The sequence below is a fragment of the Stigmatopora nigra genome, chromosome 2 (genome assembly GCF_051989575.1).
Source record: "Stigmatopora nigra isolate UIUO_SnigA chromosome 2, RoL_Snig_1.1, whole genome shotgun sequence".
In the NCBI taxonomy this organism is placed as follows: domain Eukaryota; kingdom Metazoa; phylum Chordata; class Actinopteri; order Syngnathiformes; family Syngnathidae; genus Stigmatopora; species Stigmatopora nigra.
Window position 1 is genome coordinate 12,997,864 of NC_135509.1, and position 21,418 is coordinate 13,019,281.

The 21,418-nt window shown below is 42.4% G+C and overlaps 1 protein-coding gene across 1 annotated transcript; it reads left to right on the forward strand.

The window, feature by feature from the left end:
* The first annotated feature begins 1,002 nt into the window (after positions 1–1,002).
* Positions 1,003–20,435, forward strand: muc2.1 (mucin 2.1). Its single transcript, XM_077738535.1, has 47 exons — positions 1,003–1,090; positions 1,177–1,432; positions 1,512–1,626; positions 1,921–2,011; positions 2,075–2,205; positions 2,294–2,510; positions 2,755–2,880; positions 2,959–3,073; positions 3,149–3,299; positions 3,394–3,507; positions 3,591–3,660; positions 3,753–3,890; positions 4,041–4,205; positions 4,308–4,402; positions 4,686–4,812; positions 4,957–5,212; positions 5,303–5,355; positions 5,433–5,536; positions 5,622–5,773; positions 5,855–5,993; positions 6,179–6,289; positions 6,377–6,556; positions 6,727–6,966; positions 7,047–7,203; positions 7,594–7,722; positions 7,973–8,197; positions 10,076–10,474; positions 12,908–13,153; positions 15,845–15,982; positions 16,071–16,225; positions 16,354–16,528; positions 16,627–16,874; positions 17,079–17,262; positions 17,345–17,555; positions 17,622–17,797; positions 17,915–17,984; positions 18,298–18,398; positions 18,488–18,519; positions 18,585–18,762; positions 18,864–18,968; positions 19,064–19,104; positions 19,182–19,304; positions 19,508–19,606; positions 19,700–19,828; positions 19,903–19,942; positions 20,026–20,149; positions 20,231–20,435. Exons 1-47 carry the CDS (start codon positions 1,003–1,005, stop codon positions 20,433–20,435), a joined length of 6,924 nt encoding a protein of 2,307 aa, XP_077594661.1.
* The last annotated feature ends 983 nt before the right edge of the window (positions 20,436–21,418 follow it).

Genomic DNA, 21,418 nt, shown 5'->3' on the forward strand with positions numbered 1-21,418 from the left:
TGCATGGACTTTCCATGAACTCAGTAAGATCCATGCCGATTCAGGGGGAAAACAATGGAGCAACACCACTCCTAAAATATCGTTTTGATCCGTTCAAAGGACTAACAACAGAAATATAATATTTGAGATGGTTTAACGGCACCACTGATATAAGGCGATGAAGCATTATGACCTTGTATCACGTACACAATGAATGGGTTTGTCCATGGCGTACTGCGTAGATGAAAAGGCTTTAATTCTTAATCAATATTTGTCTTAATAGAGGGCACATTGACTTTGGTAGATTTACCGGCCATTGATATGTGACTCAGTGCTGGTCAAATTTTGAAACCTCTCTCTGTAAAATACATTATATTGTAGTATTCCCTATTTTATGACTGTTATATCAGGGGGGGTTTTTCAGACTACCTGGTAAACCTTTATGCATATTTTTTTGTTCAATTACATGATACAAAATGATGACGATCCTGCATTTTCTTGATTTTCTGGACATATGACAAAACATTATTTATATTATGAAAATCACAAGAAAGTATGTACTTTTTGGCGAAATATGCTTTTGCATTAATGATGCCACATTTCAGATATGTTGTAGTCAAAAAATGGCCTAAATTGTTTCTTCATTTACTTGTACAATAGCATGTTCTTTCAGAGTCTGCTGTATTTGTTAGAAATTTCTTAAGGCACAATATAACCTTTATAGAGGACTAGAACATTTTGCATCGCCCAAATCTGGAAGCCTTCGTGATTAATACATAAATGACAGAAGTAGATGACGTTTTTGAATGAGTAGTTCGTCAAAATCTCAATTGATCTCAAGCAAATTTGCTCAATGATGTCACAAGGAGGATGTGGGTATGATTATATAGGCGTAAGACATCCATTCAACTACGTTTTCCATGTGTTGGCAATAAAATTTGTCTGAAAGAAGGTGTGATCAAATTAAGCAGCTAAATAAAAGGAGTTCCTGAGAAGACTCTGTTTAAGTTACCTTCAATGGTGATGCCAACCATGGCAGCCATACTTTGGAAATCTGCGGCCTTATATTTCCTATTTTGCTTTTTTCTCATTGAAATCAAGGCCAGAATTGGTAAGCGCAATAAAACACCTTTTTTGTTGTTGTTTTAATTTTCTAATATAACATATTCTTACCTGCCTTTTTTCCATTTCACTCAGTCAGCAACCATGTCAGCAGCATCTGCAGCACCTGGGGAAGAGAGCACTTTAAGACGTTTGACGGTGATATTTACCAGTTTTCTGGTACATGCGAGTATAACCTTGCCTCCGATTGCCACACGGCCATGCAGGAGTTTGCGGTGCACTTGAGGAGGGAGCAGAATGATGGGAATCCAACCATCAGCTATTTGGGGGTCACCATCAATGATCTTGCTTTTCATATCACCAAGGAAGCGGTCACTGTAAATGGAAAAGCGTAAGTCAAAATGAAAAAAAAACATGTTTCTCCTCTGTGGAAATTGTAACTTTATATTGGGGGAATGAATATTTTTCAGGGTCCCTTTGCCGTACTATAAGAGCGGAGTTCAAGTAGAAAATAATGCTATTTATATCAAACTGCAGTCTAAAGTTGGCCTCGTCGTCATGTGGAACAGAGATGATGCAGTCATGGTAAAGTTACAATTTTAGAACCATTCAAAAGCATTGCAATACATTTAAATACGTTGAATAGATTTCACATTAAAGGGAATGGTAATGCAATATTTTTTAATCTAAATTTGCACCAAAACTAATGGAACGTTTAAACAAATTAATTTAAGGAACAATTTTAATTCATGAATGAAAAGTTACAGTTCTAATGCATATAAATTCGGGATTAGTATAAATGTTTTCTTTAGCTTTTCTTAATTACAGATTATTTATTCATCTTATCATTGTTAATATTATTATTTGGTTTTTTTTCAGGTGGAAGTTGATCGTGACTACGCTAATAGGACCTGTGGACTGTGTGGCGACTACAACGGTGTTCCAACCTATAATGAGTTGTTTCAGGAAGGTTAGTTTATATAATTTTTCCAATATTTCCAATATTTAACCACATAAACCAAATCCAATGCAGAACGACTGATAAGCTACATAGAGTTTGGCAACAAACAAAAGGTTCATAACCCAAATGATGAATGTGAGGACCCTTCTGAGGATTATGGAGAAGAGCTCGACATTTTAGCTGTGGATTCATGCCAAATCTTTGTGAGTTTGTGTTTCCCTTTGTAATCATTCTATATACCATTAGTTTTGCTTGCCTTGTTATTGTCTTGTTGTTTTTTGGATCTTTTAGAGAATGAACTGCGACCAGATTCTGCGGTCAGAGGCTTGGAATCCGTGCACCCAACTTATCGATCCCGCTCCATATGTGGAGGCTTGTGTGCAAGACATGTGTGGCTGCAAAAACGGCACAGATGACACCTGTGTGTGTAGAACGCTGTCCGAATTCTCTCGGCAGTGTTCCCACGCTGGTGGAATGCCTCCCAATTGGAGGACGCCATTGTTCTGTGGTAAGGTTTCGCCTTTGATATTTTTATATGCATTTTAAAAAAGTAAATGTTGCTTAATTTTGTAATTCAGCCAGTTGTGAGAAGCAAAATATTTTTTCCAGTATTTTTTGAACAGGGTGCATTAATTTATGTAGATATTAAACATTTACAATCCAAATAATTATGACTGCTTGAAGCCATTATACATGCAATTAGCTACAATAATGTCAAAAATGTTAATGCATGTCTCCTGCGCCCACTATAGCCAAGGAGTGTCCTTATAACATGGTGTTTGAAGAGAGCGGTTCTCCATGCATGGACACGTGCACACACATGGATACCAGTTCAATGTGTGAAGACCACCGAATGGATGGTTGCTTCTGTCCTCCTGGTCAGTCCTCTTTACATTAGAATATAGAATTGTGCCGCAGTTATGCTTTTAAAATCCTATTTTTGCCATCATTTTTAGGTACTGTGTTTGATGACATTTCCATGAGAGGATGCATTGATCAATCAGAATGTCAGTGCAAGCATGGCAAAATCTACAACTCCAGTGAGGGCTACCAACAAGACAAGGAGATATGGTAGTGTCATTTTTATGTGTTATATTATTAGCAATGACTTTTAATCATGTGTTTAAATTCCATGTGTTTTCTCAGTACATGTTTACAGGGAAGATGGTCTTGTGAGTATCTTCAGGGTCCATCTACATGTGCAGTGGAGGAGGGTTACCACATAACCACCTTCGATGGGAAATCTTACAACTTCCACGGAGACTGTTATTACACATTAGCCAAGGTGGAAAGCAAGGTGAGGGAATTTGAGGGTTGACCAGTTGTGGAGATACTGTCCATAATATGCTGCTATGATAAGAATACAATGTAAATGTTCGTGTCTGTTTCAGGACGCCCTAAGTCCCGGGTTTACCATCCAAGTGCAGTTAGCGCCTTGTGCAAATCAAAAGTTTGACACTTGTCTTAAAGCACTTAAAATCCTGCTGAACAATGACAGAAACAATGTGAGTTCTACTTGTTTGTTCGGGAATTTAGCCTGTCTCTTAGTTGTCAGATCCATGTTTTTATTTACTGTATTATTGTTTAGGTGTTGATGTTTATTTCGGATGGAACTGTGAAACAGAATCAGCAAAGCATCACTTTGCCATATCATACAGGTATATTACACAAAGTAACTATATTGTCCTTTTTTTGCCCAGTTAATGCCATCAAGTGATGTCATTTTTGTTTTGTTTTCATGTACTCAAAGCGGACATCATAGTATTCCATGCCTCCTCTTTTCACATCTTGCTACATACCAGTTTTGGGCTGCAGATTCAGATTCAGCATGTGCCTCTCATGCAAGTGTACATACGTTTGGATGAAAGCTACAAAGGAAAGACCCGGGGTGAGATTTAAAAAAAAAAAAAGTAAAATATGCAGCGGTGTATGAGGCAAAAATACAAAGTCATGTTTCGAGCTTTCTGACGTTTTGCCTCAGCAGAACAACAATGACTTATACAAATGTTATGATTACTAAATTCCTTGATTTCATCAGGTTTATGTGGGAACTACAACCTGGCCATGTCTGATGACTGGAAAACCCCTCAGGATATGGTCGAGGGGACGGCGACCATATTTGCCAACGCCTGGAAATCGAGCCTCAGGTGCGGAGACACAAGGGAGAGACTGGACGACCCTTGTTTACTCAGTGTGGAAAATGGTACACAACCACACTTGTCAAACTTTTCGATAGCGGCTCTGTGTAACATAATCTGTTGTTTGTTTTGATTGTAAGCGACTAACTATTTTCCACATTTTCCAGACTTGTTTGCCAAACATTGGTGTGCCTTGCTGGTGCAACCCAATAGCACATTTGGACAGTGCCATTCCTTGGTGGACCCTGAGGATTACTACACGGTAGGTTCATGTAATACAGTAAACTCAGATACATAACCTACTAGTACTGTTTTCTACTGACGACGCAAAACCTCTAATCTATTTGGAGTGATTGCTGCCTGCCTTCCTGGTTAAATTGGATTTGACATCTGGGACTAAAACATTGGCAACCTGTCCTGGTTTAAATGAATTGGACATCTATCAATAGCAGCCAATGACTTATTTTGATAACTTTGTGAATAGAAATGAACTACAGTTATTTTGAATACTCACTTAGTAGTACATATTGTGTGTTTTATTCCAGAGGTGCACTTACGCCAGCTGTAATTGTGAAAAGAGTGAAGCCTGCCTGTGTGCTGTCTTCTCTTCTTATGCTCGAGCTTGTGCATCAAGGGGAGTGTTTCTGGAGGATTGGAGAACACATTTGTGTGGTAAGGACTTCATTGATATTGTCTAATTAAAATGCTCATTATTTATATATACATACACAAAGTTGTGTCATCACAAAAAGAAACCAATGGGCATTATATTGGAGCACCTATTTTCATGTAAAGGTCTATTCATTCCTCCGACAGACAAATATACAAAGACCTGCCCAACGTCTCAGATTTTCTCATACAAGCATCAACGGTGCGAGCTGACCTGCAGGTCGCTGAGTTCAACACTGCAGACTTGCTCCTCTGACTTCCTGCCGGTGGACGGCTGCTCTTGTCCCGAGGGTCAATATCTGGATGAACACGGCATCTGTATTCTCAAAGAAAATTGTCCGTGTTATCACAATGAGGCCATTATTCAGCCAGGAAAGTCTATCAATATCAAGGATGAACACTGGTGAGTTTAGCTCCACCAGAGCTGTCAAATATTGCGGTTCTGCACAACTGCAAACTATTTTATGGTTTACGTATCTGTGTCAATCTTCAGTGTGTGTAATAATGGGGTGCTACGTTGCCATTCTTGGAGAACCCGTTCAGCAAGTATGTTAATGTTTCTTTTGGTTGACAATAGATCGATTGACATATGCATTTGATTCAATATTCTGCCTCTCTTTCAGTATGTCCTCCACACAAAGAGTACTTCAACTGCTCTAACCCTGGCTCAGGACAACTTGGAGTCCAGTGCGCACCAACTTGTCTAAATCTGGACAGCGATGATTGTGTAAGCTCTTTTTATTCACAGTTTTTCCCTAACCTGGGAACCGATCCAGTTCATTTTCAGGTAGCCATTTGGTCTTTCTTTGCAGGACTCCAATGACTGTGAATCAGGTTGTCAGTGTCCAGATGGACTTTTTGACGACGGCAAAGGCTTTTGTGTGGAAAAGTCCCAATGTCCATGTAAACACGATGGCATTTTCTATGCTCCTGGGAAGGAAATTCCAAATCAATGCAACACGTGGTATATATCTCATCATTACTCTACTTTACACTCTTACTACGATTCCAGTATTAACCAAATTTGTTTAATGTTTCAATTCAGTACCTGCAGAAATGGAAAATGGAAGTGCACAGAGGAAACATGTCCAGGAACCTGTACTATTTATGGAAGTGGTCATTATAACACATTTGATCAACGAACATATGGATTTCAAGGACACTGCAGCTATGTTGCAGTCAAGGTTGGTAGAATTTTCAAAAATACTATATATATGGTCAATTGGAAGACTGAGACATTTGACACAATTTAGTCGTAAGAGACCACTGTTGTCCACCTAACAAATCCGGTGGTATGGGAACTATTAAAATCTATAATTTTCCCTAGATTTGAAAACAGCAATTGTAATGTGTGTCTCTCTCTTTTAAGAACAAATGTGGCAATAAAACAGCACAGGACAGCATTGGAGTTTTCACAGAGAATGTACCATGTGGCACGACAGGCACTACCTGCTCAAAGACTGTCCGAATCCAATTGGGGGTAAGAATTTTCGCAATTCTAAGCAGATATACATTGTCTGTCGTTCTTCTTTTAACATAACGACCATTAATTTTCATTGCTTTCCAGCGAACTGAAATTAAACTATCTAAAGGGAAATATGAAGAAGTGGACGTGGGAGAAGGCAATAAGATTAAGTACACAATCAGGACAGTTGGCATGTATCTGGTTGTAGAATCTGTTGTTGGGATAGCAGTCATGTGGGATCGCAAAACAACTGTCCGCATCCTCTTGGAACCTCAGCACAGTGTAAGTTCAAGTTTAATGTATAGTTTATTGCATATTAATAAAGTTTTTTCCTTAAAGAAAGCCATGAGGAGCCCAATAATATTCATACAACAACACATTTTAGTGCCCTAACAATGAAAAATAATTTGACAAAAAAATGTAGTAACTAACGTATTGGTTTGGCTTTACAGGGAGAGGTGTGTGGCCTGTGTGGGGACTTCAATGGCAATGAACAAAATGACTTCACCACTCAGGATCAGCTGCTGGTGACCAATGTGTTAGAATTTGCAAACAGCTGGAAAACCAGCAGCACATGCCCGAATGTGGAAACACACGTCAACCCATGTTTGGAAGCACCCAATCGCCACCACTGGTCCAAAATGATGTGCAGTATTATACTTGGAGACACATTTAAAGCGTGTCATAACACGGTATGGCAACTTGGGCTTGAAACGGTTTGAATTGGGAAGTGTACAGTTTGTTTTATATGGCATATCATTTGTCTGGACAGGTGGAGCCACTTCCATTCTATGAAAACTGTGTAAAAGACTCGTGTGCTTGTAACACTGGAGGCGACTGTGAATGTTTCTGCACAGCGGTTGCAGCTTATGCTCAAGCTTGCAATGAAGCCAGTGTATGTGTTGCATGGAGAACGCCAGATATCTGTCGTAAGTAACTTGGACTTTACAGTTAAATTGACATTTGTATAATTATTTTGTTGTTTTTACGAAACACTATAATTTTCACAATACTTATTTTGACCATTTAGATTTTAGACCTTGCACTTTATAGTCCATGTGACTTTTACAGTCTAATGAGATGCATTTCTTTGCATGTTAATGCACCTGTGGACATATATACAATTTGGTGAGGGTCCAATAATTACAGCATTTAATAACCTCTTAAAGTTAAATTACAGACTTAACTATGACATCTAGGAAACTGCAATGAAGGGTGTCGTTACGAATAATAATCAATTGTGCGTGACTCATAAAAGAAAATGAATGAATTGAATTCACGATTTTAAAATATTATTTTTGTTCTGTTTTACCTCTTAGCGGTATACTGTGATTACTATAATAACCCAGATGAATGTCGGTGGCACTACAACCCATGTCATCAACCTTGCTACAAGACCTGTTTGAATCCAGGAGGAATTTGTAGCAACCCCTTACCCAACCTGGAAGGTATTATTATTTTATCAATCGTATTTTGTATGTTGGATGAGAGTCGAATGATAATTAAGTATTTAATACGTATTCAAACAAATTCAAAACGAAATATATATGAACACATTTGCAATGAGATTTTTTTGTCTTCATTTATAAAAGACTGCACACAATTTAAGCTACATTTCATACTGATGTCAACCAGAAAATTGGTCTTAAGGAAGATAGATTTAAAACAAAATTTTGAGGTTATACTCTTTTTTTGCAGGTTGTTATCCCGTGTGCCCAGAAGATAAGCCGATATTTGATGAGGAACAACAGATATGTGTTGAGGAATGTGAAGGTTGCTTTTATAATGGGACAAGATATGATGAAAACGAAGTTATTTACAATGTTAATGACAACCTTGGAATGTGCTACTATGCAATATGTATAAATAGCACTGTAATATATGGCAATGAAACCTGCTCACCAACATCAGCTCCTCCTACAATAACACCTATAATATCAACTACAAGTAAAGGACAAAGTACAATCTTCACAAAACCTACAACACCTCAAACTACAACTGAAAAATTTACATCTATTAAACAAACAACCACAGGGCCCACTATAAGTTCAACAACAATTGAACTTCAAACTGAGAGCACAGAAAGCCCAGCAACTGCTGCTGTGGTAACTGGAGCATCTACAACTGTTACAAAATATACAACAACAACTGCAGCACCAAGCACGACCAAAGAAGGTTCAATTACAACCACAAAAGCTACAACAACACCTTTTGGACCAACTACGACAACAGAAGGTCCAACTACTGCAGCTAAATCCACACCTACAACTGTTGGACCCACCACTACAAATGAAGGTCCAAGTACTACAACTAAATCTACAACCACTCCGGCAAGACCCAGCACTACAGCAGAAGGCCCAACTACCACAGCTAAATCCACACCCACCACTGCTGGACCCACGTCTACAACAGAAGGTCCAAGTACTACAACTAAATCTACAACCACCCCGGTTGGACCTGGCACTACAACAGAAGGTCCGTCTACAACATCTAAATCCACACCCACCACTGCTGGACCCACTACAACTGAAGGTCCAAGTACTACAACTAAATCTACAACCACCCCTGTTGGACCGGGCACAACAACAGAAGGTCCTGCTACTACAGCGATATCCACACCCACCACAGCTGGACCCACCACTACAGCTAAAGTTCCAAGTACTACAACAAAATCTACTACAACTCCAGTTGGACCCACTACTACAGCAGAAGGTCCTACTACTACAGCTAAACCCACACCCACCACTGCTGGACCCACCACTACAGCAGAAAGTCCAACTACTACAGCTAAACCCACACCCACCACTGCTGGACCCACTACAACTCAAGGTCCAAGTACTACAACTAAATCTACAACCACCCCGGTTGGACCCGGCACTACAACAGAAGGTCCAACTACTACAGCTAAATCAACACCCACCAGTGCTGGACCCACTACAACTGAAGGTGTAAGTACAACAACTAAATCTATAACCACCCCTGTTGGACCGGGCACTACAACAGAAGGCCCTACTACTACAGCGAAATCCACACCCACCACTGCTGGACCCACCACTACAACTGAATGTCCAAGTACTACAACAAAATCTACTACAACTCCAGTTGGACCCACTACGACAGCAGAAGGTTCGACGACTACAGCTAAATCCACACCCACCACTGCTGGACCCACCACTACAACAGAAGGTCCAAGTACTACAACTAAATCTACAACCACCCCGGCGGGACCCACCACTACAGCAGAAGGTCCAACTACTACAGCTAAATCCACACCCAGCACTGCTGGACCCACTACAACTGAAGGTGTAAGTACAACAACTAAATCTATAACCACCCCTGTTGGACCGGGCACTACAACAGAAGGCCCTACTACTACAGCGAAATCCACACCCACTACTGCTGGACCCACCACTACAACTGAATGTCCAAGTACTACAACAAAATCTACTACAACTCCAGTTGGACCCACTACGACAGCAGAAGGTTCGACGACTACAGCTAAATCCACACCCACCACAGCTGGACCCACCACTACAGCTGAAGGTCCAAGTACTACAACAAAATCGACAACCACCCCGGCAGGACCCACCACTACAGCAGAAGGTCCAACTACTACAACTAAATCCACACCCACCACTGCTGGGCCCACCACTACAGCAGAAAGTCCAACTACTACAGCTAAACCCACACACACCACTGCTGGACCCACTACAACTCAAGGTCCAAGTACTACAACTAAATCTACTACAACTCCAGTTGGACCCACTACTACAGCAGAAGGTCCTACTACTTCAGCTAAATCCACACCCACCACTGCTGGACCCACCACTACAACAGAAGGTCCAACTACTACAGCTAAATCCACACCCACCACTGCTGGACCCACTACAACAGAAGGTCCAAGTACTACAACTAAATCTACAACCACTCCTGTTGGACCAGGCACTACAACGGAAGGTCCAACTACTACAGCTAAATCCACACCCAGCACTGCTGGACCCACAACAACTGAAGGTTCAAGTACTACAACTAAATCTACAACCACCACTGTTGGACCGGGCACAACAACAGAAGGTCCTACTACTACAGCGAAATCCACACCCACCACAGCTGGACCCACCACTACAACTGAAGGTCCAACTACTACAACTAAATCTACAACCACCCCGGTTGGACCCGGCACTACAACAGAAGGTCCAAGTACTACAACTAAAACTACAACCACCCCTGTTGGACCCACCACTACAGCAGAAAGTCCAACTACTACAGCTATATCCACACCCACCACTGCTGGACCCACTACAACTGAAGGTCCAAGTACCACAACTAAATCTATAACAACCCCGGTTGGACCCGGCACTACAACAGAAGGTCCAAGTACTACAACTAAATCTACAACCACACCGGTTGGACCCGGGACTACAACAGAAGGTCCAACTACTACAACTAAATCTACTACAACTCCAGTTGGACCCACTACTACAATGGAAGGTCCAACTACTACAGCTAAATCCACACCCACCACTGCTGGACCCACCACTACAACAGAAGGTCCAACTACTACAGCTAAATCCACAGCCACCACTGCTGGACCCACTACTACAAATGAAGGTCCAAGTACCACAACTAAATCTACAACCACCCCTGTTGGACCGGGCACTACAACAGAAGGTCCAACTACTACTCCTAAATCCACACCCACCACTGCTGGACCCAGTACTACAACTGAAGGTCCAAGTACTACAACTAAATCTACAACCACTCCTGTTGGACCAGGCACTACAACGGAAGGTCCAACTACTACAGCTAAATCCACACCCACCACTGCTGGACCCACTACAACTCAAGGTCCAAGTACTACAACTAAATCTATAACCACCCCTGTTGGACCGGGCACTACAACAGAAGGTACAACTACTACTGCTAAATCCACACCCACCACTGCTGGATCCACCACTACAACTGAAGGTCCAAGTACTACAACTAAATCTACAACCACCCCTGTTGGACCCACCACTACAACGGAAGGTCCAACTACTACAACTAAATCTACTACAACTCCAGTTGGACCCACTACTACAACTGAAGGTCCAAGTACTACAACCAAATCTACAACCACCCCTGTTGGACCCACCACTACAGCAGAAAGTCCAACTACTACAGCTAAATCCACAGCCACCACTGCTGGACCCACTACAACTGAAGGTCCAAGTACCACAACTAAATCTACAACCACCCCTGTTGGACCGGGCACTACAACAGAAGGTCCAACTACTACTGCTAAATCCACACCATCCACTGCTGGACCCACCACTACAGCTGAAGGTCCAAGTACTACAACAAAATCTACTACAACTCCAGTTGGACCCACTACTACAGCAGAAGGTCCTACTACTACAGCTAAATCCACACCCACCACTGCTGGACCCACCGCTACAACGGAAGGTCCAAGTACTACAACTAAATCTACTACAACTCCAGTTGGACCCACTACTACAGCAGAAGGTCCTACTACTACAGCTAAATCCACACCCACCACTGCTGGACCCACCACTACAACTGAAGGTCCAAGTAGTACAGCTAAATCTACAACCACCCCGGCAAGACCCACCACAACAGCAGAAGGTCCGACGACTACAGCTAAATCCACACCCACCACTGCTGGACCCACCACTACAACGGAAGGTCCAAGTACTACAACTAAATCTACTACAACTCCAGTTGGACCCACTACTACAGCAGAAGGTCCTTCTACTACAGCTAAATCCACACCCACCACTGCTGGACCCACCACTACAGCAGAAAGTCCAACTACTACAGCTAAATCCACAGCCACCACTGCTGGACCCACTAGAACTGAAGGTCCAAGTACTACAACTAAATCTACAACCACCCCTGTTGGACCGGGCACGACAACAGAAGGTCCTACTACTACAGCTAAATCCACACCCACCACTGCTGGACCCACAACTACAACTGAAGGTCCATCTACTACAACTAAATCTACAACCACTCCTGTTGGACCAGGCACTACAGCAGAAAGTCCTACTACTACAGCTAAATCCACACCCACCACTGCTGGACCCACCACTACAACGGAAGGTCCAAGTACTACAACTAAATCTACTACAACTCCAGTTGGACCCACTACTACAACGGAAGGTCCAACTACTACAGCTAAATCCACACCCACCACTGCTGGACCCACCACTACAACAGAAGGTCCAACTACTACAGCTACATCCACACCCACCACTGCTGGACCCACTACAACTGAAGGTCCAAGTACTACAACTAAATCTACAACCACCCCTGTTGGACCGGGCACGACAACAGAAGGTCCTACTACTACAGCTAAATCCACACCCACCACTGCTGGACCCACAACTACAACTGAAGGTCCATCTACTACAACTAAATCTACAACCACTCCTGTTGGACCAGGCACTACAACGGAAGGTCCGACGACTACAGCTAAATCCACACCCACCACTGCTGGACCCAGCACTACAACTGAAGGTCCAACTACTACAACTAAATCTACAACCACCCCGGTTGGACCCGGCACGACGACAGAAGGTCCTACTACTACAGCTAAATCCACACCATCCACTGCTGGACCCACCACTACAGCTGAAGGTCCAAGTACTACAACAAAATCTACTACAACTCCAGTTGGACCCACTACTACAACGGAAGGTCCGACGACTACAGCTAAATCCACACCCACCACTGCTGGACCCAGCACTACAACTGAAGGTCCAACTACTACAACTAAATCTAAAACCACCCCGGCAGGACCCACCACTACAGCAGAAGGTCCAACTACTACAACTAAATCCACACCCACCACTGCTGGACCCAGCACTACAACTGAAGGTCCAAGTACTACAACTAAATCTACAACCACTCCTGTTGGACCAGGCACTACAACGGAAGGTCCAACTACTACAGCTAAATCCACACCCTCCACTGCTGGACCCAGCACTACAACTGAAGGTCCAACTACTACAACTAAATCTACAACCACCCCAGTTGGACCCGACACGACGACAGAAGGTCCTACTACTACAGCTAAATCCACACCATCCACTGCTGGACCCACCACTACAGCTGAAGGTCCTACTACTACAGCTAAATCCACACCCACCACTGCTGGACCCAGCACTACAACTGAAGGTCCAAGTACTACAACTAAATCTACAACCACCCCGGTTGGACCCGGCACGACAACAGTAGGTCCTACTACTACAGCTAAATCCACACCCACCACTGCTGGACCCACCACTCCAACTGAAGGTCCAAGTACTACAACTAAATCCACAACCACTCCTGTTGGACCAGGCACTACAACGGAAGGTCCAACTACTACAGCTAAATCCACACCCACCACTGCTGGACCCACTACAACTGAAGGTCCAACTACTACAACTAAATCTAAAACCACCCCAGCAGGACCCACCACTACAGCAGAAGGTCCAACTACTACAACTAAATCCACACCCAACACTGCTGGACCCAGCACTACAACTGAAGGTCCAAGTACTACAACTAAATCTACTACAACTCCAGTTGGACCCACTACTACAGCAGAAGGTCCTTCTACTACAGCTAAATCCACACCCACCACTGCTGGACCCAGCACTACAACTGAAGGTCCAACTACTACAACTAAATCTAAAACCACCCCGGCAGGACCCACCACTACAGCAGAAGGTCCAACTACTACAACTAAATCCACACCCACCACTGCTGGACCCACTACAACTGAAGGTCCAAGTACTACAACTAAATCTACAACCACCCCTGTTGGACCGGGCACGACAACAGAAGGTCCTACTACTACAGCTAAATCCACACCCACCACTGCTGGACCCACAACTACAACTGAAGGTCCATCTACTACAACTAAATCTACAACCACTCCTGTTGGACCAGGCACTACAACGGAAGGTCCGACGACTACAGCTAAATCCACACCCACCACTGCTGGACCCAGCACTACAACTGAAGGTCCAACTACTACAACTAAATCTACAACCACCCCGGTTGGACCCGGCACGACGACAGAAGGTCCTACTACTACAGCTAAATCCACACCATCCACTGCTGGACCCACCACTACAGCTGAAGGTCCAAGTACTACAACAAAATCTACTACAACTCCAGTTGGACCCACTACTACAACGGAAGGTCCGACGACTACAGCTAAATCCACACCCACCACTGCTGGACCCAGCACTACAACTAAAGGTCCAACTACTACAACTAAATCTAAAACCACCCCGGCAGGACCCACCACTACAGCAGAAGGTCCAACTACTACAACTAAATCCACACCCAACACTGCTGGACCCAGCACTACAACTGAAGGTCCAAGTTCTACAACTAAATCTACAACCACTCCTGTTGGACCAGGCACTACAACGGAAGGTCCAACTACTACAGCTAAATCCACACCCTCCACTGCTGGACCCAGCACTACAACTGAAGGTCCAACTACTACAACTAAATCTACAACAACCCCAGTTGGACCCGACACGACGACAGAAGGTCCTACTACTACTACAGCTAAATCCACACCATCCACTGCTGGACCCACCACTACAGCTGAAGGTCCTACTACTACAGCTAAATCCACACCCACCACTGCTGGACCCACTACAACTGAAGGTCCAACTACTACAACTAAATCTAAAACCACCCCGGCAGGACCCACCACTACAGCAGAAGGTCCAACTATTACAACTAAATCCACACCCACCACTGCTGGACCCAGCACTACAACTGAAGGTCCAAGTACTACAACTAAATCTACAACCACTCCTGTTGGACCAGGCACTACAACGGAAGGTCCAACTACTACAGCTAAATCCACACCCACCACTGCTGGACCCAGCACTACAACTGAAGGTCCAAGTACTACAACTAAATCTACAACCACCCCGGTTGGACCCGGCACGACAACAGTAGGTCCTACTACTACAGCTAAATCCACACCCACCACTGCTGGACCCACCACTCCAACTGAAGGTCCAAGTACTACAACTAAATCCACAACCACTCCTGTTGGACCAGGCACTACAACGGAAGGTCCAACTACTACAGCTAAATCCACACCCACCACTGCTGGACCCACTACAACTGAAGGTCCAACTACTACAATTAAATCTAAAACCACCCCAGCAGGACCCACCACTACAGCAGAAGGTCCAACTACTACAACTAAATCCACACCCAACACTGCTGGACCCAGCACTACAACTGAAGGTCCAAGTACTACAACTAAATCTACAACCACTCCTGTTGGACCAGGCACTACAACGGAAGGTCCAACTACTACAGCTAAATCCACACCCACCACTGCTGGACCCAGCACTACAACTGAAGGTCCAAGTACTACAACTAAATCTACAACCACTCCTGTTGGACCAGGCACTACAACGGAAGGTCCAACTACTACAGCTAAATCCACACCCACCACTGCTGGATCCACCACTACAACTGAAGGTCCAACTACTACAACTAAATCTGCAACCACCCCGGCAGGACCCACCACTACAACAGAAGGTCCTATTACGACAACTAAATCTACCACTACATCTGCAGAACCTACCACGCCAACTGAACAATCAAGCACTATTGCTACTACTCCAGGGTACACTACTCCTTGCATCTGTGTATTTAATGGTCAGCACTACCGCCCAGGTAATGTAATCCACATAGCCAAACACAGTCAATTACTGTATTTATTGCTTCTTTTTGTTCATTTCTTTTATTTATTTTAATTGTTCAGGTGAAGTCATTTTAGACGGAAAACATATTGGATCAGGAATTTGTCTCACAGTGATTTGTTCTAATATTTGTGAGATACAAAACAAGACTGAACCTTGTTGGATCTCACCCTCACCCACCCCGCCGCTTCCTTCGTGCCCTGAGTGGGACGTTGTCGTAAGGAATTTCAATTAATTATACATACTACCCTGTATTATTTTTCCAAATGCACAGTTGCGGACATTCAAATTCTCTATTTTTTGTCCACACATGTCCTTATTATTCTGATGAAATTTTTTTTGCAGCAAAATGAGACATTCTGGTTGTGCAACTGCACACTGGCAAGATGTATTGAGAACAACACAATTGAAATTATTCCATACGAATGCCCCCCGCTAAAGAACATCACATGCGCCAATGGAAGGGAACCTGTTCTTGTTTATGATCCAAACTACTGCTGTCATCATTATGCTTGTGACTGTAAGCCACTCTACGTTTACGGCCAATTCTTGACTAATTAGTCCCTACACGGAATTACAAAAAGGTTTTGTTCACTTGAATTTTCTTTGTTTTTTCAGGTGAATGTAAAGGCTGGGGAGATCCACATTATATCACTTTTGATGGTCTCTACTACGACTATCAAGGGAACTGCACATATGTGCTAATGGAGGAGATCACGCCAAAACACAACTTAAAGATCTATGTCGACAATGTTGAATGTGATGTAACTCAACATGTCTCCTGTCCCCGGTCCCTAATTATATCGTACAAATCGGATGTCATTGTACTCAAGAGTCAAAATCTTGCTGGAACAGTACAATTGGAGGTATGAAAACATATGTTAAATGTTTCCTTTGTTGTCACACACAATCGAATGCATTGTCATTTAAAAATGCATCCAATGCACAGTATTTGTGATTTACTGATTTCAAATGTTGTGCTTTGTGCATTAACGAGACATGATAGTATTATTTTAATACTGTCGCAGTTTGCCACAGCTCCAATTATGTTTCTTTTTTCTTTTTCTTAGGCTTTCAAAGATGAGAAGCGTTTGAAACTCCCCTATTTACAACAAGACATGAAGATCTTCAATTCTGACATAGCCTTGGTTGTCGAAATCGTGTCCATAGAGGCCATTATTACATTTGGATTGAGTGACTTCACTATCAACCTACCCTTCAAATATTTCGACAGCAACACACAGGGCCAATGTGGTGAGCCTTCCATACCAGTTGCTTCATTAACACGATTCTCACAATATGGTAGGTAAATATACTATATTTGAATTGTGACCAGGCAAATGCAACAACAACCAGGCAGATGACTGCATGCTACCCGGAGGACAGATTGTGCACAGTTGCAGTGTAATGGCTGACTTTTGGCCCGCTAAAGACATTTACCAACCACACTGCCCAATGCCTTCGGTAATTCCGACGGGCGAACCTTTGCCTCCACCCACGATTACTCCATGCAAACCAGATTCTGATTGTAATCTGATCATAAGCAGGTAAATTCTCTGTAATCGGCAGCATTGTGTTTTGCCATTCAGTTTTAACGTGCCATTCTTCCACAGTGTATTTGAAGAGTGCCACCCATTGGTCAACCCTGACAATTATTATCAAGGGTGTGCTTTTGACAGCTGCCACATTTCTAACCCGGCCGTAGAATGCACAAGTTTGCACACCTATGCCGATGCCTGTGCTCAGGCTGGAGTTTGCATACACTGGAGGAATCATACAACTCATTGTGGTAAAAATAACATTTACTAATTTATTCTATTGTACTCAGAATCACAATGTGCAGCTATGTAGGCTATATTGTTCAAAATGAATCAACCTATGAGGCTAATATTTTCTTCCCATACAGAAAGTGATTGCCCACCTGACAAAGTCTACAAACCATGCGGTCCTGCAGAACAACCAACCTGTGAAGACAGGTTTGTTGCAATGAAAAATTGACATTGAATGCAGCACCTTTTGGAACTTCTAAAACAGGGGCATCAAACTTTGAATAGTTGGCAACCCCCATTGGTAAAAGTGTCTGTGGAAAAAAACACTGCACCTGTGGTAGGCCTCCTGGGCCCTAACAACAAAGTAGATCACGGGAGGTTGGTTGATTTAAAAGTAGATCTTGAGGGGAAAAAAGTGTGAGCGCCCCGGGGCTAGAAGATTAAATTTTGCTCTGCTCTCTATCTTGTGTTCACTATTATATACATTTAAAATGACATTGTACGGGTTTGAACTTTGCAGTCCATTCACACAAAGGCTGAAGTACATTACTGAAGGCTGCTTCTGTCCTGATGGAATGAAGCTTTTCAACAAAGAGTCTGGCATATGTGTTGATAAGTGTGGTGAGCATGTACTCTTCCCATCAAAAATCTAACTACTTTTACAAATTGCTAATTTAAAAAGTTTGATGTGATTTCTCATATTCCAACAGGATGTCTTGATCCTGAGGGTAATACTCGTGAGGTAAGTCTCGAAAGATTCCATGTCATCAAAGGACAATTTCATTAAGCCGTGGGTTGTTCTTTCAGTTCAATGAAAGGTTTGAGTACAAGTGCCAAAACTGCATTTGCGAGGAGTCCACCAAGGCCATAACATGCCATTCTCACGCATGCCCACAATCCCCTGTGGCAAATTGCACGGGTCCAGGCTTCATTGTTGTCAACCAAACCAATCCAACAGACCCGTGCTGCCATGGCTTATTTTGCCGTAAGATGGGAGGCACAAGCCCAGTGACTTTTTAGCCATTTGCCGTTTGATCATAGAGATAAAGCTGCTCTTATCTATGTGTCATTTCATCATGTTCACAGGTTGTCAAAGCAACCAGTGCCCACCCATCGACATAGAGTGTCCAATTGGTCATACCGTAGTTGTCAATGTCCCACAAGGGAAATGTTGTCCTAAACACACATGTGGTGAGCTCTTGTTTAATCTTAAATATTTAAAATATGACTGACTAATGTATTCATATTACATGCCTTTGCATGACCTTCACTCTTTTTTTTTTTAGAACCAAAACGAGTTTGTGTACACAAAAATGCTGAGTATGAGGTACGATTTTAGATGGGTATTTATCGTATAAAGTTTAATAAATGTCCTGCATGAATACACACCACTTTATTTTATAGCCTGGTGAGTGGGCTCCTGTGATCCCATGTCAGGATTGTATCTGTACCAATGTGGTGGATCCAGCTTCTGGTTTATTACAAATAAAGTGTAAGCCGCAGCAATGTCAAAAAATATGTGAACAGGTATGTAAAATTATATTCATAAAGAAGTATACAACAGATTGAACATCGAATGCCCTCAATTGTATTGAATGATTAATATTCACTCCTGAAATGAATTGGTCATCTATTTTTGTGAATGGTAGGCAATGAGTTAAATCAAGATTAATGAATGGACGATTATATATTTGGACACAAAGGTCAAAGTATGTAATCATATTTTTCAGGGTTTTAGATATATAGGACCAAGGACAGATGAATGTTGTGGAAGATGTGCACAGACACATTGCCTCTTCAACGTTAGTGGTACTGAGCTGATGCTGAGGGTGAGTGGGATGCCTTCAAATCTTATTTTGTAATAATATGGTGAGCAACAATGACTAAGACAGCTATGACCATTTTTACCATTTTGCCTTCAGGACGGCGATTCATGGTCCTCACCAAATGATCAGTGTGAACGTCACACATGTATGAGCAACGGTGATACTTTTACATCCATTAGCACACGGATTGAGTGTCCACCATTCGAGGAAAGCAACTGCCAACCCGTAAGTGTCGCCCTTGTAAAATAATTCACAATGAAAAATGTCTCATCATGTAACTGCACAATTTTGCACCCTAGGGCACTATACAAACTTCAGCTAATGGATGTTGTCAAGTTTGTGAGTAGTCGTGTCACCCTTGCTTTTTTCTCCTGCCAGTCGTCTCTGAATGCTAACTCATTTTTCTTCTCTTTTTAAAAAAGGCGTGGACCAGGACAAGGCTTGCAAGCCTGTGCCCAACAAAATGTCAATCACACACAAGAACTGCCGATCATCCGAGGCATTAGACATTCCATATTGTGAAGGGTCTTGCAACACATACACAAAGTAAGTCTCAGAAGAACTAAAAACAAAAATCTAAGCTTCTGTGATCGTGATTAATCACATGGCCTTTGTCTCCTCCTCCAGATACTCAGAGGAGACGTCCACCCTGCAGCCTACATGCTCCTGTTGTAAGGGGGTCCGATCTAGCAATCGCACAGTTAATTTGCTTTGCCCGAATGGTGACACCATCCCATATTCCTACATCCATGTCGACGAGTGTAAATGCATCCTCAACGACTGCGCCAGAACAGCTCCCGTTCGGAAGAGACGAAGCTTTATACACTTGTAATTTCCTCTGTACCTTAGGCCAAGAATTGTGACTATAATTGTTACACTCAAAGTCATCTTCTCTTAAAATGAAATAAAACTACAGCAACTCACTTCTCATCTCAGTGTTTTTTTTGAATGGGTACAAAAAAATTCCACACTCGTATTCAAATTCCAAGTGGTATGAATATTTTTAAATCATATTTTTGTAGAAATCTAACTACCAACCAATCTAACTGCGAGGAATCCATAGTTCCTTTGTATTCCTATGTTTTATCGTCATTGTCAAGCAGCTCCTCCAAGAATAAACATTGTTGTGGTCCACACCTACAGTACAAAATTGGGAAGCTCCACTGGCACTTTTCTTGGCGTGCCATTGGGCATTGTTTGTATTCCAAATTACGTTTTGACAAATAGGCTGGACTGTTCCAAATGTTGGGAATACATAGTGACACAAGGATGTTTGACTTCTCGATGTGGAACCATTACACAAAGCGGAGTTATCAGTGACTCATTGACTTTATACCAATGCAAATGTTTGCTTAAGAATACCTTGCATTTAGCAAAAATGAAAGCGAAATAAATGTGGATTATTAATAAATTAAAGACCGATTATCTAGTATGTACGACTTTTTTTTAACAATGGGGCTTTTCTGACAAACAAAATTATTTTCTATAGACTTAGTATTGCCATTTTTTTTTCATTCCAAATGATCTGAAAATTGGACACTTGATGTCGATAAGTGGGCACAGGTTGCTTTTTATAATAATTCTAATTTTTCTTTCTGGCTTGTCAATGATTTGCCTTTTTCTATACAATGAAGACCTAAGTAAACATCCCGTGAGACTGACCATGTCATAATTTCTGCCAGGGGTTTTATAATGTATCCATAATCCCCATATCTCTTCTGTCTTTATATAGCTGCATATTAAAAAAACACCACTATTACAGACACTCACAGAGAAATGTCCAAATCCAGATGACACAGCAAAAATATCTGCCTC